General features: G+C 46.5%; 1 protein-coding gene and 1 long non-coding RNA gene across 4 annotated transcripts; one reads left to right on the top strand and one right to left on the bottom strand.

Moving 5' to 3' along the window:
- Positions 1-973: 973 nt before the first annotated feature.
- LOC306809663 lies at positions 974-5,152 on the bottom strand. Its single transcript, XR_013776284.1, has 3 exons — positions 4,468-5,152; positions 4,074-4,139; positions 974-1,081 (listed from the first exon to the last, which is right to left on the bottom strand). It is a non-coding gene; the product is annotated as an uncharacterized lncRNA (long non-coding RNA).
- Positions 5,153-6,409: 1,257 nt separating this feature from the next.
- On the top strand, positions 6,410-9,988 carry NPBWR2 (neuropeptides B and W receptor 2). 3 transcript variants are annotated; one of them, XM_079321531.1, is made up of 3 exons: positions 6,410-6,570; positions 6,920-7,009; positions 7,519-9,988. In XM_079321531.1, the coding sequence occupies exon 3, from the start codon at positions 8,156-8,158 to the stop codon at positions 9,152-9,154; it is 999 nt and encodes a 332-aa protein (XP_079177657.1). In that variant the 5' UTR covers positions 6,410-6,570; positions 6,920-7,009; positions 7,519-8,155; the 3' UTR covers positions 9,155-9,988. The 3 variants fall into 3 exon arrangements, with proteins under 3 accessions (XP_079177657.1, XP_079177658.1, XP_079177656.1); XM_079321532.1 differs by having other exon boundaries at positions 6,917-7,009; XM_079321530.1 differs by having other exon boundaries at positions 6,800-7,009.
- The last annotated feature ends 1,519 nt before the right edge of the window (positions 9,989-11,507 follow it).

The following is an 11,507-nucleotide window of genomic DNA, read 5'->3' as shown; positions in this document are numbered from 1 at the left end:
CAATGTTAATAACACCGCTCCCACACCACAATTGCTCTCCCTCCCTGCAGCCACACTATAGAAATTCACTGGTCTCTCACCCCTTTCTTCCCTCTCTCTGCCTCAAATCATTTTGCCCTTCTACAACTGGCAAAACATGGCTTGTTTTCATGCTGGAAATAAGTCCATAAACTCTTTGACTGATTTCAATATGGACAACACCACTGCAAACCACCCATTACTCTGGTGCCCAGGGCAGCAAAGAAGGGAAATCTTCCAACAGGGGTGGGAACACCAGCCGTGGGTAACAGCATCATATTCTACCTCTCTCATGGATGCTTTCCTTCCCAGTCCAGAAAATTCCCTGACACTTTTAGGGCTGTAGAAGGCTTCTGTCTGCCCCACAAAATGAGGAGCAAACCAAGCAGGACATCCCTGTTCCTATGATATTATTCTGCTGAACCCATAAACCCGCAGAAGAATGGGCACTGCCAACTTCTGATTGCAGAGGAGGGAGTTCGTTACATCCTCCTGTAAATTAGGATTTATCAGACATGAGGAATTGATTGCCAAGTAGCCTGCAGAGACACAAAACTACTCTGCAGTTTTCTAAGACTCACTGAGCAGTACAAAAAGGTTATTGATGCAGTTCGGGAGTGTTTCTGTACAGGATGTGCTCCTGCAGTTCCTGACATCCCAGGTGGGAAAAAAATTTACCAAACATTTCCAAGAAGAAAACAATTCTTCTCATTAAAAAAAAAAAAAGGGCGGGGGGGAAATAAATAGAAAATCAATTTCATGGCAAGTGGCTAAAAGTTTGCAGAATTTGTTGAAAACAGGTCATTTACAAGGAAATAACTTTCCTCTGCCTTCAAGTGGAGTTGTGAAGCAGGTAGAGATGGAGATGGCTCAGAGCTTGAGTGTGCTCCTTACTGGTAAAATGACACTGATATTACCAACTATTAGACCTGAAAAACTTCAGTGATAACTCAGCCCTCCAACACAAAACACCTCTCCCACACAGTCAGCACTTGTCTGAAATCATTCCTCTTGACAGGAGCCCTGCATGACCTGGTGAGTCCTGCACTTCAGAAATTATTCCCTGTGGAAAACACAGAGGTGTATCTTTATTTCTTTGCTTCTTCTCCTCCACAAGCATCTAAAACTTCTTTTTGCATCAATGTGATTTCTGGGGGCTTTATTTACCCAGCACACTGTGAAGCTTCAGTCAAAGACCTCACAATTTCTATCCCCAGGGCATTACATTTGGGGGCTTTGCTCTGGGGCTCAAATTAGATTTTAAAGAGAGAAGAGCCAGGTGCTTCTGACTGTCACTGCTCTTTTGGCTGTTTCTGGGGCCCACACTGAATCCTCACTGGCTCAAACATCCCCACATCCCCATGACCATAGGGGGCAGAGAGCATCAGCCATAAACCTCATTTATAGTAATCCCTTCCCTTTCCCTTTTATCTTCTGCATTTTAATTATTTTATGAGCTTTATAGCACACCATTTCCTACTCCATTCACCTTAGTTATCCAACTTACATTTTTCTACATCCCACTAACATAACCAACAAGGCTCTTTGAACTGAATTTTCATGAGCACATACATGGCCACAAGAATTATGATGTCCTATTTAAGTAGGTCAGGCTGGTATTAATTGTAAAACAGAGCTGTAATAAATGATTGCAGTCCAAAGCCAGAATCAAGTTTCACTAAGCTCAAGCCAGGCCTTCTGCTTTTTCCTTTTTTCCTCACAATAATTGATGGTAAACCTTGCACTTCACAATGTTTGTTGGCCAAAAGAGTGTGGAGAAAGGTGCTGGCTCTGTGTAATTACACTGGAAAATATTGTGCTAGAAGACAGATTTCATCTGGTTTTTTTTTTGGTTTAGGGTGTTTTACAATGAACATTGTACTAAATATTAGACCATTTCTCTAAAACATGATACTAAGGTGAAGATGAGTCATTTCACTGTCATAACACAAGAGGGAGGAGAAAGCAGAGTGAACAAAGCAGCAAATTCATTCAGCAGCAATTTGCACTCCATAACCCTCTGCTGATGAGGCTTTTAGGCCAGAGGAGCTCTGCTACTTAAGCAGACAAGGGAACACATTAAGCTGTTGCTTAGAGATATTGGAATATATTGCACAGAGGCTGCTCCCTGCTGAGCATCCCTGAAGGGCTCCCTGTTTTTCCAAGGATGTTTTACAGCCCTATTGCAGTGCTGCTCTTTGTAAAGACTCAAAGCTTTTCCAAGCAGGTCAAGCAATGACAGGAAGGGTGACTTTTCACAAGTGACAGTTCAGATGGCATTAAAAAAGTCAAAGTGACAACTGGGATGTGGCAGATACCAAGGGCTGTTAGCAGCTGTGTTACAACCAGCTTAACAGCAACTGAATAATTTATGTTCCTGCCAGGAATGCCAATGGATCACAGCACTGCAGGACACCCTCCTCCGCCCACAGCACAGGGATCCAGGGAAGAGCTGATTCCTACCTGCCAACTCACACTGACTTCAGGCAAAGAACATCCTTTTATTTCCATTTTGCTCTCATCCTTTCCAGCTGGGATTCCTCCTTGTGTCTTTAGCTTCAGCTGAGCTGAAGAATATCCTTGCACACATTTGCACACTTCTGATAAAGGCAGCCAGCAGGAAACAGAACCCTGCTGACATCTCTGTGGTCAAGAAAACTCCAAAAAAGAAACAATTAGGAGTTCTGCAGCACCAGGTCCCATCACATCCGAGGTTTTTTCCTCACAGGTCCCACAGGCAAATTATACAAAAGCTGTCACTCACAGGAGCTGATGGAAGAATTATCAGATAGGGAGGCACAAAAGCTCCAAGTCCAGAGGGCTAATCAATCCATAGATTGGCACAGCAGATTAGCTTCTCCTGTTTCCAGAGTTAAGGAGGATGAGGCAGCAGCATCTCTGGCACAGTCAGAGCACAGGACAGTTTTAGCCCACTCCTCGTGGCAGCACAGACACAAGGGAAGCCCCACAGAGGTGATGAGAAGCACTGAAAAAGCAGACAGACCACTTCCAGAATCCTCCCTCCTCCAAAGGGCTGTGCTTCGAACAGGCTGAGCTGGCTCAGGGCAGCAAACCAACCAAAGTACTCACTCACTTCCAGCCCTGGAGAAAAGCAGGGGAAAATGCTGGAGAATGAAAGCATCCTGGAATGGAAGCAGATTTAATTTCTCTCTGGAACAAGGCTGCTTGAAGCTAGACCAGCAGGGAGTGGGAGAGGAAATGAGGGTGTTTAAAGCAGCCTGCACTCTAAATTCTCACAGATATGCATTAATTGCACCAAGAGTGGCACCATGGCCTTGTTGTGAGTGCTCTACCAGAGCTGTTAATTCACACATCTGACAGCACAGCTCCTGCTGGGAGCCAGGCAGCCTCTCACAGTGCCACTCTCCCTCCAAGGCTGGTGCACCTCTGGGTCCTCCAGACCAGCACCAGGGGCTGGGGAAGGTGTGGTAGAAGAGCCTGGGTCTCCAGAAAGTGCAGGGAATGAGGGCTGACCCACTGCAGGAGCCTCCCAACCTCTTTCCTGGCTTGCAGAGAGCAAAGAGCTTCTGTCATCCCAGCACAGCTCCTGGTGCTCCAGCTTCTATTCCCCATCACAGCTGTCTGAGGAAATTGCTGGCAGGGTGTTTGTGTGGATTGCTCCCTGCAGAGAAGAGGGGCAGTTGTTGGTGTGTCCCTCCCCTGACACACACAGGCTGTTTATAGGCTCATTACTCTGATTTTCATTGCATAACTTCCTGCACCCCTTGGCCTTCACTGCAGCTTTTGGGTGGGCAGGATGTGTCACCAGCCTCTGCATCCATGACAATTATCACCATTCACAAGCATTTTTCTTTGCCCACAGTTCACCAGTTTACCTATAGAGACATTTGCCTCCCAGAAAAAATCACCACCTGCAGCTCTTGCCTGGTTCCCTGAGGTGTCCCACAAGGTGAGCACCACCACCTGTCTAAGCCAGGTTCAATAAGGCTGGGAAGGCTTTGGGGGGAAGCAGGAGGACATCCCAGCTTGTGGGTGAATGTTATCCTACAAGAAGCCTGACCAGGCACACTTACCTTGCCAGAAGCAATTACAGCTCATTTGACATCATCAGTTCTGGGTATTTCTCAGGACAGCAGCTCCTGTTGTGACAGGACAAGGGGCAATGGCTTTAAACAGGAGGAGGATGGATTTAAATTAGATATAAGAAGTTTTTTTGCAATGAGGAGGGTGAGGCAGCACCACAGGTTACCCAGAGAGGTGGCAGGTGCCCCATCCCTGGGAGCTTTTAAGGTCAGGTTGGATGGTTCAGCTCTCAGCAATCTGATCTGGTTGATGATGTCCCTGCTCATTGCTGGGGGGTTGGACAAAATGACCTTTAAAGGTCCCTTCCAACTCAAACTACTCCTTGATTCTATTATTAACCTGCAATGCTTCTGAAAGCCTGAGCACTTCATTCAAATAAATCACCTTAATAACCAGTGACTGCAAGACAGCCGGCCGGGAACATTTTGTTTTGGTAAACAGATTATTGATTGTGTATCTGTGTCCTTGAGATGAACTTGACTCCTTGACAGCAGCAGGAGCCCAACATAGCAGGCTCTCCATAACTCCAGAATGGTGGATGGCCTTTGTTGGAGCCAGCAGCACATCAGATTTATGGAGGCAATGAAGCACCACTGATTTAGCATTGCCAGGGATTCCCCCTCCCTGAAACACAGCCTTTTCTCTGTTTGCACAGCTGACCCAAGCTGCACAGTGTGAACATGGAACTCAAGAGGCAAAGTCCATCTCCATGGCATGGATTTGCCAGGAATAAAATCCTTGTTCCTGTTGCACTGTGCTGATGATGGAGCTGTTGGCACAAAAGTAGGTCCAAGCAGCTCTGAGGAAAAACACAGCTTGTGTCCATTGCAGCAGCATCTTCAAACCAGTGCTTGATTTTCAGGGCTTCATGCCACTGTAACATTTCTAATCAAGGGATGCCCAGCCAGAGAACACAAGAAATATAAACATTCTCTCAGCCTTCTCTCCAAACATTCCCCATCCCACCAATATTCATGGATCTGTTTCCTCTGTGCACAGCCTCTGGCCCTGGTTGGGCCCAGAAACACACAGAGGAAATATTTTCTCTGTTGATAGAACAGTTCCTACTGCAAAGCAATTTCCTACATGTATTTAGATCTGTTGGCAATTCTTCTCCCCAAAGCAAACAAGTTTTATTGGAGAACCAGGCAAGGAGCTCTGAAAGCAGGTGCCAGTAATTTGTTTGGGGCATATAAGAAGCAAAAGCCCCTCCACCCACACCAGGCAATGAGATTTAATTAGTCTCCATCTCATCTCTAACAGGTTATTTTAATCAAGCACATCCTAACCAAGGCACAGAGAGCATGTTGACTGTGGATAATGAGGAGTAAGGCACCAGGCAGAGGGTGAAGCACAGGGGAGCATCAGGAGCACCTGCAGCCCCCCTTCAGCTCCCAGCCCCTCACTGCAGCCCCTAAAGCACACAGAACCCAGGCACACAGCCCTGGACATGGCAGCATGATACCAATTCCAGGATAATATAGTTTGGGAAGAGAAAGAACAGATTTTAAGCTATCCCAGAGACCAGAGATATACTTTATGCTGAAAAACAGAAAGCCTCAAAGGATTGTGGATGAAAAATATTTTCAAACCTTTTTGTCCCAGGGAATAGTTAAAGATCAAGAAATGTAACATCACATTCTCCTGAATTTCTCTGCTTTCCTGTATGTTCTTCTCTGAAAAAGACAACAGCAATTCCTGGAAACTGCCTTTCCCCAGCAGACCTACCAATGTCTTGTTTCATTTACAGCTCCTTATAAACCACACCAACTTCCCCAAAACAGGCAAGAGGAAAGCTCTGGGGGTGTTTCATCTGAAGAAGTGACATCCATATCATTTCCATGCAATATAATTAGACAATATAATTCCTCTATCATTTTCTTTAAGCCCAGTTAAGTCTGGTTAGATTTTGGCCAAGACACAGGAAATATCTTGAAGAGTTGTATGTTGGGCATAAAAAAAAAAAAAAATCTCATCTGCTGAAAAGTCAGTTATAGCCATAGCCTTAAAAAGTGCAGTGAAATGTTTTACTCCCACCCAGCTACTGGTGCACAATAATCTTGCCAGAAGGATATAAAAACATCCAAAGAAGAGGAGCAAAGTCAAACACAGTTCTTGGCTACATGGCTCAGATCTGTGAGCTGGCTGTCCTGGTTAAAAGCACACAGCCAGGTATGGCAGTGATGGATGCTTGTGTTTTCCCTTGCCTTGTCTTGAAACAAAGGTCAGGCAACATTTAAAAGACTAAAGGAGAATCTAAAGACTCTTGATTTCCTTTTTCTGTTTTTTTTTTTTCTTTAGGGACATGCTGGTAAAGTGATGTTCTGTAACCTGGGGTGCATTTCCAACAAGCTCCATGGGACTCCTGCACCTCCTGATGCACATCTGAAGGATTTCATTGAATTTCCAAAGCTGGATCAGAGATCCAGGTAGGGAAACCCGGCCAAACTCCCCCAGAGCAGCCCAAAACAGCACAGATCTGGCAAGGTAAGTCTGTTTATTTGTTTGTTTTGCACATTGTAATGTTGCTCACCCTCCTCCTACTCCCTGTGTTAGAACCAGCCACTGTTCCCTATTGAAGCAGTTTAACCCTCTGCTTCCCAGCGCTTCATGCATCCCTCACTCAGCCAGTCCTGGGTGCTGCCTGTGTCCCTCGATATCTCCCTCATTCCTGAAGGCAACATCCACTGTATTTACTATTTTAATAATCCTGCAGAGAGAAAACCTTTGTTTCCCCCCCTCCCCTGATCCGAGCCAGTGCTAATTGCTCAGACATGCAACGCGCACACACAGAAGCATCATGTTGATCTGATTGCAAATCCCGGTACGTCAGCAGCCCAGAGACCCTCCTCCAACTCGGATCAGAGGGAAGAGGCTCACCAGTGAAGCCGCAGGTGCTGGAGGAGCCAGCGGAGCCGCTTCCCAGGTAAGGGACACTTCAGCCCTCCATGCCCGGCAGTCCCGCTCACTTTACTGCTGTGCCGCAACAAAAGGCAAGAGAAGTGAGGCACTTCTCTTTGCAGAGCCTGGCACCGCTTGCCAAACCTTTTGTCTCCACGGTGGGGGTAGGGGTCGGTTGTTTGTTGATTCCTTGTGGAGGAATTCTTGGAAGAATGGGTCCGGCGATAGTGATGGATGTGGTAACTGCTGCAGATGGGATGATTCTTGCTGTGTCTCTAAAGTGGATTCGCTTTCAGGGTACTTTTCTCCCTCTTCCCTGGTTAATCCTGAACTTCCCAGATTTACAGGTTTGCCTGTCCATCTGTGCCAAATTTGGGGTGCTGTCAGTTGTTTGTACTGGGGATGGTTTACATAGTGAATAAATTCATAGCCCACCCTTGCTTAAAAGTCGGTTTTGATTGTAGGCTAATCCCCTTTAATCGTTAATTTCAGAAATACTTCCTGAACTATTTTTCCCCCTCCTTCTTTTGCTAGGGGACCCTGGCAGTGGGGAGCAGCAGTGTCAGAAACTTCTTCATTGTTTGTGAAATCCCAGTCCGTGAAGATCCTGAACTCCGACACAAAGGCAGGCGCTAATTAACCGCTGTTAACGCTTCTGCTCCGGCATGGAAAGCGAGCGCTGTGCCAGTGAAACAGCCATCCCTCAGGTCCTCCAAGGGCTGTGAACAGCCAGCCAGGCACAAAATTCCCCTTCTGCCTCTTCGTTCCTGCCAGCCCCAGAAGAACTCTCACTGCAGACAGCTGAACCGGAGCCACTCAACTCCCCCAGCAAAGAAAAGCCAAAGCTCACCAGAAAGCTCTCAGAAAGAAGAGTTCCCTGACTTATCTAGAAACTCATAATTCTCTTGTTTCCTTGGTTCATGGAGCCTTATGTCTTCCAAACATTTTTATCTCCTCTCATTACTTCAAAATCTAACTTCTCCAGCAGGGGGGAGAGGTAAGTCTGGTGTTCCATGAAGCCTCACAACTCATCTTTGAAATAAACTGCATCTAAATGAGGTAACAGCTGCTTCTCACAGGAGGGGGAAAAAATCCAGCCAAACAAAATCCTCTCACTTCTGGGCTAACAAGGCTTTCAGTGGCATCTGAGGGTGCTCTGTGATCAATAGGCATGGGAAACGTCTCCTTTTGGGATGATCTGAACAGCTCCTGCAGCAACCCAGGCAACAGCTGCTACCTGGAAAACAGCATGAGGTTCAACTTCACCCTCCAAGAGCAGGCAGCTGATTTCTACATTGTCCTGCCCGTGATCTACTCTGTGATCTGTGCTGTGGGGCTCACAGGCAACACTGCTGTCATCTATGTGATCCTCAAGGCCCCCAAGATGAAGACTGTGACCAACATGTTCATCCTGAACCTCGCTATCGCTGATGACTTGTTCACCCTTGTCTTGCCCATCAATATTGCAGAGCACCTCCTCCGCTACTGGCCCTTTGGAGAAATCCTCTGCAAGGTCATCCTGTCCATAGACCACTACAATATCTTCTCCAGCATTTATTTCCTGACAGTGATGAGCATAGACAGGTACCTGGTGGTGCTGGCTACAGTCAGGTCCAAGAGGATGCCGCACCGCACGTACCGAGCAGCCAGGATTGTCAGCCTGTGCATCTGGATCCTGGTCACCATCATCGTCCTCCCCTTCATCATCTTTGCCAATGTCTACACCGACGACCTGGAGATCAAGAGTTGTGGTCTCAATTTCCCTAAGCCTGAGAGGTTTTGGTTCAAAGCCAGCAGGATCTACACCCTCATCCTTGGCTTTGCCATTCCGGTATCCACCATCTGCATCCTCTACACCATGATGCTCTACAAGCTGAGGAACATGCACTTGAACTCCAATGCCAGAGCCCTGGACAAAGCCAAGAAGAAAGTCACCATTATGGTCTTCATAGTCCTGGCTGTGTTCCTCTTCTGTTGGACCCCCTTCCACTTGGCCACCATCGTGGCTTTGACCACTGACTTACCCCAGACTTCCATGGTCATTGGGATATCCTACTTCATCACCAGCCTAAGCTATGCCAATTCCTGCTTGAATCCTTTCTTGTACGCTTTCCTGGATGACAGCTTTCGGAAAAGTTTCCGGAAGTTGCTGGAATGCAGAACTTCTTGAGCAGGGGGTTGGGGCTGGCAGGTCCTGCCCTCCTGGGGCTTTTCAGGGGCAGCTTTGCAGACTGAAGGGGCAGCCAGTGAATGCACATTGTCCTTTCCTTCATTTACATGTAATATATGGTCTGTTTATAATCCTCATCAGCAACAGGGTTTGTCCTGCCCACTTGCAACTCTTGTATTTCCCCTCTTCACTCCTATCAACTTCTCAGAGTTGCATTTCTATATTCTGATTTTTCATTTCACCCTCTGAATTACTAAGGACAGGACATTTCCTTTTCAGGGGTGTACTTCTGTCACAGAGTGGTCCTTTATTGCCATCTGCTGTACAGCACAGATAGGCTGCAGATCAGTTTCCAGATGAGTGCAAAGCTCAGTTCTTTATCACTGTGTTATTAGGAGGATTGTTTAATGGAGCAGAACTAATGAACACTTTCAATGAAACATCAATAAAACAGAGGATGGGTATTTGGAAGAGAAAAGAAACTATTTTCATGTTCATGTATGTTCCTGTGTGCAATGGCTCTCTTTTGATTTTGAAGGATTTCCATCTTCCACCCCACCACAAATTTCCTCTTTTCTGACTTGTTCAATTTAGACCAAAAGGAATATTTGAGTCTCAAAAATAGTGCTAAACAGCACACCATACAAATACTATGACAGCTGTGAGAATTTGTGTTAGAAGCTATTTTGAACTACTTGTTCCTGTTAAGTGTCAAATACATATTTATTTAAGAGTGAGTAATGAAATAAACCTCATGGGGGAAAAAAGACACTGGTTCTTCTTTCACCAGAGAAAATTTATGCTGCTTGTGCCATGTCTTTGCTATATATATTGCATTTTGCCTATTATAAAGTAAAACAAGGTACATTTGTAACAAAATTAAGGTGTTTTGTAAGCCATAAGAAAAACTCTGGTGAGCTCTGCAGATATAAAGTTCCTTTTTTCACATACAAATAATCAAAATACTTGAACAGAACCAGGACTTGACTGGGAGATTCTGGAGATCAGAAACTCCATATTGAAAGCTTGGGAAGCTCATTCTCACACCCTTTAGCCCAGAGAAGTTTGGTTTTAGGAAGGCTGTCCTAGCTAAAATATTCATGTCAAGCTCTCCCCCAATCCCAGGTACCAAGCTCCACTGTTACCTGTCCAGATTCCCCCAGGAAAGTGCAGGACAGGTAATACAAAAGAGGAAACTGAAGTTCTCATTTTAAATGGGCTCTCAGAGCAATGGCTGAGTGTGGGTGGAGACCCCAGGTGAGACCCCAACACCAAATCTGACAACCCTCAATACCTCAGGCTGGCAATTTCATTTATAGAAAACTAAAAACAGCTGTGTGGGTACAAGATCCCTCTGTTGCCTTCTCCATATTAAAGATGCTAAATTTGGGAGAACAATGAAGCAGCACTCATTCTTCCAGGAGAAACTTCTCCACGAATTTTGTTTTAGCATGGTTGCCACCTGCTGGCAATGGGCTTCCCAGGTGGAAAAAAATGAGTGAGAAAACTGACTCAAATTATGTCACTTCTCACACAAGCTGCCCAATCAGCTGAAACTGTTCGTTGCCATTGGGGCTCTAGGAAAGCTAATATATTTTATCACATAGAAAAAATATTGTATTTTTTTAGATGGAAAAGACGTTTTCAGTGTGTTACCCACTTTCAGACACGACAGTGATATTGCTGGAGCTTTTTCTATTAAATCACAAGACATGACAGTCACAGAGGCACAGCATGGCTCAAGCAGGGTCAAATTTCCCAGCACGGTGTCCACTTGGGTTTGAAGGTCTCCAAGGATGGAGAAGGCACAGCTACTGTGGACAACCTGCTCCAGTGATTCCCCACTCTAACAGTGAATTTCTTTCCCAGGTTTTAATGGAATTTTCCATATTTCAGTTTGTGCCTCCTGTCCTGTCGCTGTGCATCACTGAGGAGAGCCTGGTTCCCTATTTGCTGAACCCACCAGCACTTACAGACATTTCTTGCACCCCCTGGGCTTTCCCTTTCTGAGCACTAGCAGCCCCATCTCAGCATCTCCTCACAGCAGCATCCTGCTGCATCCACGCTTTTCTCCATCCATAACACGAGTGCTGGTCCCTCCTGCGGGTGCCAGGCTCCGAGGGGAGGAGGATTTGGGCTGGCTGGGGTCCCGTCCCGTGCTCAGGAGGGGCTGCAGGTCCCGCGGAGCCCGGGGCGGGTCGATGCTGTTCAGTCCCGGAGCTGGTTCGTCCGGGTCGGTTCAGCCCGGTGCGGGTCGGTTCAGCCCGGTGCGGGTCCGTGCGGTTCAGCCGGGAGCGGGTCGGTTCAGCCCGGTGCGGGTCGGCGCTGTTCAGCCCGGTACGGGTCGGTGCGG

Source organism: Erithacus rubecula (genome assembly GCF_903797595.1).
Source record: "Erithacus rubecula genome assembly, chromosome: 18".
Lineage (NCBI taxonomy): Eukaryota > Metazoa > Chordata > Aves > Passeriformes > Muscicapidae > Erithacus > Erithacus rubecula.
Note: the sequence above shows the minus strand (reverse complement) of the source record. Positions and strands in the feature narration are given on the sequence as shown.

Bases quoted from the DNA above. Each gene is read 5' to 3' on its own strand.
- NPBWR2 (XM_079321531.1), top strand. From the start codon at position 8,156: ATGGGAAACGTCTCCTTTTGGGATGATCTGAACAGCTCCTGCAGCAAC.